Source organism: Bicyclus anynana, chromosome 13 (assembly GCF_947172395.1).
Source record: "Bicyclus anynana chromosome 13, ilBicAnyn1.1, whole genome shotgun sequence".
Taxonomy (NCBI): domain Eukaryota; kingdom Metazoa; phylum Arthropoda; class Insecta; order Lepidoptera; family Nymphalidae; genus Bicyclus; species Bicyclus anynana.
Window position 1 is genome coordinate 14,562,251 of NC_069095.1, and position 9,810 is coordinate 14,572,060.

Sequence of the window (9,810 nt, forward strand, 5' to 3'; positions counted from 1 at the left end):
ATAATGTAAATAAGACACCTGCCATCCGTCTGGAGTGACATATTTTTTTCAAACAAATAAATAAAATTAAAATAATTTAAATATATACGCTACAAATAAGCCAAATCAAATAGAAACAGTAAAATGAATTTGAAGAACATTATAAACCATAGAAAATATGCGACGAGTTGGCGGCCAGAGCACCAGCGCACGAAATAACATCTTCATATCGTCGTCGACGTCGCCGTCGTCGTCTGAGGAATTTAAGACCCCGCCAACATCTGCGGGGGATGAGACACCCGTGCGGACGACTCATCGGGGTGTCACCACACGACGACGGCAACACCAACAACAACAGCAACAACACCAGCAGGACGTCGACGAGATACCACTACCGGAGAGCTTGGATCAAGAGGGGCTGCGGGCTCCTGTGAGTGCTCCCGCTACCGGTGGTGTAGTGCGTCGCATGAGATGGTCTCGTCCACTCAATGAGAGCGTCATGCGAGCGTACTATGGGGCGACAGAGGGGGGAACTAACCTTACTGCGTACCGGTCAAGGATGTTGTCTATGTTTCAGACTCTTGAGCCAACAGTGACCGTGACTGCGCAGCGACTATCGGATCAGGTGCGAGCAATCCAGCGACGTCATCTGCTAGATGAAGCTCACCTTGAACGACTGCGCTCTACTTCAGTACAAATCGATACCATCCGTAGCTTACCTCAGCAAACATTGCAAACCAACATCCCAGAGGTGCTGCAGGATGGTATCGATATGCAAGTAAGTAGCCAGAATTATGAGCAATTGAGGAGAACTTTGGAGGATTCTATTGTGACATACAGGTACATGCCTCTTAATTTAAGACCAAAATTGCCTCGTTTGCCTGTACATAGACGAAATATGGCGTTAGTGGGGGTTCTAGATCAGATTTTAGGTGAATATCTCGTAACATCTGAGGACCTAAGTGATACGCATTCGATTCTATTCTGTGGAGCCGTTGCGGCGTGTCGTATTGCGGGTGTCAAATTCCCTGAACCACGCACGGTTCCGCAGAGGACGGGTCAAGCACCAGCTTGGCGGACCAGAATCGAAAGGCGTATCACACTGACTAGAACTCTCATAGCTAAGCTAATCTGCTTCAAGGAGGGCAACAATCGCCCTAGAGTTATGCGATTTGTGAATCAGGCTTTTGCTGGGACTGACACACGTCCGTTCCAGTACTTGGCTTGTGTCACCGAACGCATTGACTTCTTGAAGCAGAAAGTCTATGCATGGGCACAACGCATTAGGCGTTATAAAGAGCGCATAGACCGGTATAATCAGAATAGAATTTTCCAAAGTGACCAACGGAAAGTGTACAGGAACTGGGAACGATCCAGTGCCTGTGTGACAGATGGGGAACCTCCGACTTCTGATGCTATGTCAGATTTCTGGCGTAGCATCTGGTCGGCCCCCGTAGGCCACACTGAAGGCGATTGGATGAGTACTGTCAAGGAAGAGTGTGCAATGGTGGAACAAATGATTCCGATATCCATTACTACAGAAAATGTAAGTTGTGCAATTCGTCCGGCGTCAAACTGGAAATGCCCAGGACCGGACGGATTGCACAACTTCTGGTTAAAATGGTTTCGTAGCGCCCATTCTATCTTGGCAGTGCAATTTCAAAATGCCATTGACACTGGATCGCTACCGGCATTTTTAACAACTGGTGTCACGTTCCTGCTACACAAATCCGGAAGTACCACAGACCCCAAAAACTACCGACCGATAACATGCTTACCCACCATCTATAAGCTCCTTACATCCATTCTGTCATCAAAATTAACGATGCATATAAATGCAAATAATATTTTGGCCCCAACACAGAATGGATGTAAGGCCCGGTCTCGTGGTACAAAGGAACTTCTCCTCATAGACACTGCTATTTGCCAACAGGTCCGGCGAAACAGAAAAAATCTCACGGCTGCTTGGATAGACTACAAGAAGGCCTATGATTCGGTGCCTCATTCATGGCTCATGGAGGTCATGCGGTTGTACAAGGTCGATACAACACTATGCTCTTTTCTTGAGTCATGTATGAGACAGTGGATGACAGTTCTTCGTCACCCAGGCGCTTCTGAGTGTTCTGAATCGAATGAACTGATAGGGATTAGGCGAGGTATTTTCCAGGGCGATAGTTTGAGCCCTTTATGGTTTTGTCTAGCCCTTAATCCTCTCAGTACTTTACTGCGGGATTCAGGGCTAGGCTTTCGCCTTCGCAGGGGTGGTGAGCTCATATCTCACTTGCTTTACATGGATGACCTCAAGCTGTATGCATCAAAGCGTACAGACCTAGTGTCATTGCTGAAGATTACTCAAACCTTTAGCAATGACATAAGGATGGAATTTGGTGTAGACAAGTGTGCGGTCATCAATGTAGAGCGAGGAAGGATAGTGAGCTCCGAGAATATAGTTATTTCAGAAACTATCATTCTCAGATCACTCCTTGAAGGCGAGACCTATAAATACCTTGGAATGACAGAAGCACTTGGTATTGAGACAGGGAATATGAAACAGGTAGTGAAGGAACGCTTCTTTGGCCGCCTGAAAAAAGTCCTAAAAAGTCTTTTATCAGGCGGTAACAAGGTGCGTGCCTTCAATAGCTGGGTCATGCCCTTACTCATATACACTTTTGGCATTCTAAAGTGGACTCAAACCGAACTGGATTCCCTGGACTGTAAAGTCCGCAAACTGCTGACGTCATACCGGATGCATCACCCCCGTTCATCTGTAATGAGATTGTACCTCCCACGCAAGTGTGGAGGACGTGGCTTCTTAAACGCCAAGAACCTCCATAATCGTGAGGTGTGCAATCTCAGAGATCATTTTCTCAAGATGAATGTGAGTATGTTTCAGGATGTCGTTGCAGTGGATAAGGGACTTACCCCGCTATCCCTAGGCAAAGAGAACTGGCGCAAGCCTATAGTAATTAGTAACTCAGATCGTGTGGCAATATGGAAGAGCAAGGAGTTGCATGGACGATTCTACAAGGCCCTTACTGGGCCGGATGTAGATCAAATAACATCTGTATCTTGGTTGCAATTCGGTGACCTCTTTGGGGAAACCGAGGGTTTTGTCTGTGCAATTATGGACGAAGTTATAAAGACGAGAAACTACCGGAAACACATTATGAAAGATGGCACTCTAGACATCTGTCGAGCGTGTCATCGTCCTGGGGAGTCCCTCAGGCATATTGTGTCCGGGTGTTCTCACCTTGCTAACGGCGAATACTTGCACAGACATAATCAAGTAGCCAAGATAATCCACCAACAGCTTGCTCTTCAATATGACCTTATCGATTTTGAGATGCCTTACTATAGGTACGACCCAGCGTCAGTTCTTGAAAATAGCAGTGCATTGCTCTACTGGGACCGAACGATTATCACTGACAGGTATATTGTAGCCAATAGACCTGATATAGTGCTAGTCGATCGGTCAGTGCGTCGTGCAATAATTGTTGATATTACAGTTCCACATGACGATAATCTGGTTAAAGCCGAAAAGGAAAAAGTATCAAAATACTTGGACCTTGCTCACGAGATTACCGCCATGTGGAATGTTGAGTCAACTATTATTGTTCCGATAGTTGTTTCAGTCAATGGTCTTATAGCGAAAAGCTTCGACCAACACCTTAAGAAGCTTTCGCTTAACTGTTGGATCAAGAGTCGGATACAAAAGGCAGTGATTCTTGAGACGGCGCGTATTGTGAGGAGGTTCCTCACTCTGGAGCCCTGACCACCGGTTGCTTGGGCACTCAAATGTCCCGCAGCGGGAGGGTGAATTTTTTTTATAAATTTTTAATAATGTTTTGTATTTTGTACTTATATTGTTAAAAATTTAAAAAAAAAGAAGTAATAAATAAATGAGAGAACTTAAATTATAATAATAGACGTACTGAGTCTATAAAATAAATTTATGTCAAAGTCACTTTACGAGACACGGAACAATAATGACCACCCTTACGTAGCCATGATAAATATAGTCGGACGCTTACTTTCATTACAAATAAAAAAGTCACTACTAACAAGTTAGCCCGCTCTCATCTTAGATTGCATCATCACTTACAAAATTATAAGGAATGGTAAAGAATTAAAAAAAATAAGACAAAAGAAATATCTTTTTAATTTTTTTCAGTTTAATTTAGCATGTCACGAATGGAAACGAACTTTAGTTGGCACCGTTCACAACTTGGGAGTTTTGATATCCATGCCGTTAATGGGCTATGTTTCAGACAGGTAATCATTTTTACTTTACTTACTTTTTTGTTGTTGTTATTTTAGAATTTTAGCCGTGTTTCTAGTATTTTTTATTATTATTATTTTACGTTTGCCGATTTCAAAGTCGTTTTTGTCATCTTTATATTCCAGTTACATTTTCCATAGCGGGTATTGACTGCTATTAATATCTTTAAAACTGTAATAGCAAATCACTCATGAAATTCGTAACAGAAGTTATCAATCTGAGGTCTTAATCTTCAATTTAACCAAAAATATTTAAGGTGGGGTCGTCGTAAAGCCATAATATTAAGTGGACTGTGCCTCGCAACCGGAGCGTTGAAGACGTTAGCAGGCTCCGGTCACGATGCCTACTTGACTTATATCATCATTGAGTTCTTCGAAGCGGTGTTGGTGACTGGCACTTACACTACATGCTTCGTATTGAGTAAGATTTTCAATTTTACTAATTTAAATTTAATACCTAACATACGATAACACATTGAACTAGTAGAAACTTAAAATACATCATCATCATCAACATAAACACATACCACCAGATATTGATAGCCTCCTCTTTTAATTAATAGTTGAAAAAAATACCATTGCTTTCCATAGACTGGTCGTGTCAGGTAGCCCATGAGCTGGTTGTAATTTAGCCTATATTGTGTCACAACTACGAAACCCGACTTGCTGAGTAACGCTGAATTATTTCTGTAAGACATATCTTGGTAGTAGTAGAGCTATTTGTGATAAAGCTCGTCTGAGGTGAGGAGCAGGTGTTCCAATTTAAAGGGTAGAACTTCCAATAAGATTAAAGGCAAATAAGGCTTAAAATCAATGCGTCAGGTACACGCATTTTAATCCATTGACATCCGCATTACATATGCAACCCGAGCTAACCTATTACTCCACAACTTTTTATTCACTGGCACCACATTCAGGCTTCCTCCTTAAATTGTAAATCGATTGAGAGAGAACATACGTCCGGACGTTAATACACCTTCCTTGCATGCTCTGTGATATGTACGTACGCATGTACAGTTAGAGATTAGAGATGATGGTTTTCCTAGGTGTCAATTATTCCTATAGTAAATCTTTAAGTTGAATATTAACTAAAATGTTAAATATTCTCATTGCAGTTGTCGAGCTTATCGGGAGTGACAAAAGAACATTAGGATCTGCTGCGGTAGGCATCTCCGTAGCTGTCGGTGAACTTATCCTGAACTTGATCGTGTGGAACGTTCCTTACTGGCGTCATTTCCTGCTCATCGTATCTCTTCCCGCACCGCTGTTCCTCGCGTACACTTACCTTCTAGAGGAAAGCATGCGATGGTTGCTCACTAACGGAAATAATGAAGAAGCAGTTGTTCTACTCCACAAAATTGCGAGCTGGAATAAATTTGCTGTCTCAGATAAAGTGATCGATGAAATTACGAAAGAATCAAAAGATTTGCAAAATATTGTGACAGAAAAATTTAATATAAAACTTCTTTTTTCTTCAAGTGCGTTGCTTAAAAGGTAATTTGAAAATTGCTTAAACAATATGATACTCGTATAATGGAAACCTGTTGTGAATAATAAAAAGTATAATGAATGTCATTTTGTTAACGTTTAGAGTATTGTTTTTTACTTTGTATTCATTACTCCGTACTCTTAAATCTACGTTTGTATTAAAGATTTTTTATTTTTCAAATCTACACTACAGAATGTGCCTTTATATTTTAGAGCATACATTTACGACAGTGAATATATAGTATTTGAGAGTCGGTACAGAGTACAGCAGCACAGGTACCTACACTTCTATAGCATTTTTAGCTCTCTTTTTTATCTCATATAAAAATTTTAATAAAAAAAATACAACCGACTTCAAAACCTAAAAACGTACTCACTAAACTAAAAAGTGAAAAATAACATCATAATATGTTCTACCTGCTGATCAGTATGAAGGCGGTGCAAAGCCGGTGATGTGGGTACGTTTTTAGGTTTTGAAGTCGGTTGTATTTTTTTTATTAAAATTTTTATTATTTTTCCATTTTTAGTGTAAATTTTCATCTCAAACGAATACATCAGACCCCTAATGACAGTCACAACCCATCTTGGTCCAAATTCTCAGCAATACAAATTAATCAAGCCCAAGCACAAGGTAGCTACCGTAAACCGTTAAGGAGTTCCCTTAATTGACCTTGGTCTTCATCATCAGACCCCTAATAACATACACAACTCATCTAGGTAGAAAGTTCATCTAGATAAAAAAAAAAAAATACCGACCGAATTGAGAACCTCCTCCTTTTTGAAGTCGGTTAAAAATATGTTGAACCGTACGGGCTATAGGTACACAGGCATACTGCCACTTTTTCTTTTTAATTTTAGTTAGACAATAACTTTGGTAAGTTATTATCTTAGTGTATTTTTGTCAGGGTACTCGTCTGCTCGTGGTGGTGGTTCACAGCAGCCTTCGTCTACTACGGGCTGATGATCAACTCCATCAACCTCCCGGGGAACAAGTACACCAACTTCGCCCTCTCGTCGCTGGCCACCATCCCCGGGGACGTCATAGCGGTGATCACGCTTGACAGGCTCGGGAGGAAGAAGACGCTGCTGGGCGGGTTCGTGTTCTGTGGCATCTGTTGTGTCTCCAGCGGATTTATACCGCCAGGTATTTGTGTTTTATACCTTGCTAAAAGATTGACGGCGTCTCTGCCGAAATAAATAGTAGTGTAGTTAGTGTAGTTAGGTTCTCAGCAGAGAGGGCCTGGATTCGATTGCCGGCTCAGCCCCGTTTGGAATTTTATATTTTCGAAATTGGCTCATATCTTGTCTGGTGGTAGGAATCGGCCGTGGCCACTTACCGTCCTACCGGCAAAAACTTACCGCCAAGCGATTAAGCGCTCTGAGGCATTAGCCATGTGGCACGTCGTTTCTCTGTCTACAAACGCTAACGCTTCGAAAACTGAAAAATGTATGTAAATCACTATCGACCGGTCATGTGATCAAGTTGTCGATCGATCAATATTTTCCATACATTTTGTTAGTTTTCGAAGCGTTAACGTTTGTAGAAAGAAAATCGACATGCCACATAGCTACAGGCCATGGTTCGATGCAATTGGTAATATTAACTTGTACCTCTTCCACGTCAACCCTCTTCCATTTTAGACTGGATCCTCGCATAGCAGAAGATTGAATTATTGCGAATTATTCATCAGGTTTCTCTTACATACATTAGGTACATAAGTTTCTCTTACATATGCTATTACGAGTAGTTTAGTTGGGTGATTTTATTGTAACACTCTTCTATTCACTACAAATGAAAAACTGAATGGTGACTCAGCACCGGAAAGTCCAGTGTTCGTCGACCCCCCATTAGGTGGAAGGATGATATCGAGCATTTTGCAGACGGCTTAAAACTGTGGGGTTTGGAAGTCCTATGTCGAACAGTGGACGGTATGCAACGAGCGTGCGAACGCCTGATAGATATCGATGACAATTTATTTATATGCTTATTTACTTTTGAAATTGCCTGCTTGACTTGGTAAACATGCATGATTTGCAAGTCTGTAGATAAAATATAATACAGATCGAAAACTTTAGATTTGATAATGTCCACGTGCCTTTAATCCTCGCGTGCCAAACTTTTATTCCTACATTTAACTAAAATTTAACTGTGTGTATGTTCACAATAGTACCTACGTGCAATGATTTTAGGTAAAAAATCATTGTGTTGGTACGCGTGTATTAATACAAAAAAAAACAAATTAAATTACCCACAACTTGTTTAGGAAAAGCTTAGAGACTTGGATCTACTGTGCTTGGACTGTATTCGAGTTACCATTTCATTTCAATATTACTCATGTACGCGTATTTTCAAGACCTTTACCTAATTTTTCATTGTTCAATGAATCAGATATTGATCTAAATTCCACGCGAGGGAACCTACGAAGCAAAGGTACATACTTGGAATGTATTGCGCTTTAATTACTTATCTGTTGATATGTATCTGTGCGTAATTAAGATGACTATCTGACGACCGTCGTCCAGTCATTATATCGGAGAAAACATCATCATGACCAACCTAATTTGACTGACGTCTCAATTGGTTCTTAAAACTAGTTACCCACTAGACAGCTTTAATCCACATCAAGGCAGACACAGCAGAGATTTGCACTGATGCGTTGTCAATATCCCTTGGACGCGTACTAAGCGGTTTGGTTCCTCGTACGCACTGCAAAGATTGGAATTTCCACCCAACTACCGTTTTCCCTACCACCAACAACGCAGATATTTTTAAGCGCGTTCTACCATAGGCTGCGTCATCGCAGACTATTATCAGTCGATATTTCTGTCTAAGCGAGCGAGCGAGCCGACTCAAAAGCCGCCTTTATTTTAAAGTTATTTTTTTATTTATTTACTTTAAAGTTCAAATATTTTATCCACCGTTCCTTCATTTCCATTGTGATTACCACTGCTTCTGAAGGAGCACAATTGAAATAAATGGCAAAACAAGTGAGTCCTCAGTAATGCAGGATTTTAAAAGTGGTAAGATTTTGTGCTAGATGTTGTCTAATAAGTTTCATGAGGCGTTCATATTTGGATTTATTTGTTTACCGCCGTTCCCTTGCATATTGCCCGAGGCAACTGCTTCTCTCACTCTAAATCCAAACCCAAAAATATCTGACTCTTCCAGGTTATAATTCAGCCTCGATCGCAGTGTTCCTGATCGGGAAAACGTCTATCTCGGCGTGTTTCAACGCGGTGTACGTATACACGTCGGAGTTAGTGCCCACGTCCGCGCGCGGCTCGCTCGTGGGCACGTGCTCCATGCTTGCGCGGGTGGGCACGGTGCTGGCACCGCTCACTCCTCTCTTGGTAAGTTATGTTTTTGTTACTCATGTGTATAGCTTGGCAACTTCGTCCGTAACACTCCCGATGGTCCGCGCGGCTAATGCACGACTAATGCACCTCACTTCCCGCACCTGCGCAAACTTTCCCCCCGTCGCCCGCATATCATGGGAGTGTCACCAATGAACTTGCCAGACTATAATGCAGTTCAGTAGGTACAACCTTAATTTTCAGACGACAATAGACGGTTTATGTAATTAACAAACCACTCAAAATTCAATATTTTTAGTCTCTTTACTGCCAAAGCGCGAATTATTATTGGTTCTGTATTCGACTCTTATGTATGTATAGCTTGTACCTATGTACATAATCTTGTGTTGTGTTTTTGTTGTATGTTTGAGATTTTTTAGCTACTAATACGATTTGAATGAATTTTTGGTTCTCTAAATGCAAATTTTGTGAAAGAATTCCGTGGTTTTAAACCTGTATTAAATGTTGTTTTGTATGTTTTTTAAAATATCACGTAATGTTTCATTTCAGAGCGAGTTGTGGCATTCGTTGCCGACGGCTGTGTTCGGCCTCGCCTCGCTGTCGGCGGCGGCGCTGACACTAGCCACTCCGGAAACGCTCAACAGGCGGCTGCCGGACTCGGTGGCCGAAGCCACGGCGATATCTTGACAGCAAACACTTTTCTGCATTTTCATACAGTAAGATGGCTGCAACGGCTCTATTTCTCCAATA

General features: G+C 41.6%; 1 protein-coding gene across 1 annotated transcript; it reads left to right on the forward strand.

Annotated features, from left to right (window-relative positions):
• Nucleotides 1-157: 157 nt before the first annotated feature.
• Nucleotides 158-9,757, forward strand: LOC112044122 (organic cation transporter protein-like). The gene is made up of 8 exons (XM_052885176.1): nucleotides 158-409; nucleotides 590-757; nucleotides 4,151-4,251; nucleotides 4,515-4,678; nucleotides 5,373-5,751; nucleotides 6,651-6,889; nucleotides 8,915-9,096; nucleotides 9,610-9,757. Exons 1-8 carry the CDS (start codon nucleotides 158-160, stop codon nucleotides 9,745-9,747), a joined length of 1,623 nt encoding a protein of 540 aa, XP_052741136.1. The 3' UTR covers nucleotides 9,748-9,757.
• Nucleotides 9,758-9,810: the final 53 nt, after the last annotated feature.

Bases quoted from the DNA above. Each gene is read 5' to 3' on its own strand.
- LOC112044122 (XM_052885176.1), top strand. From the start codon at position 158: ATGCGACGAGTTGGCGGCCAGAGCACCAGCGCACGAAATAACATCTTC. The intron at 410-589 runs GTGAGTGCTCCC...GTGACTGCGCAG, and splicing joins AAGAGGGGCTGCGGGCTCCT to CGACTATCGGATCAGGTGCG. The intron at 4,679-5,372 runs GTAAGATTTTCA...TTCTCATTGCAG, and splicing joins CACTACATGCTTCGTATTGA to TTGTCGAGCTTATCGGGAGT.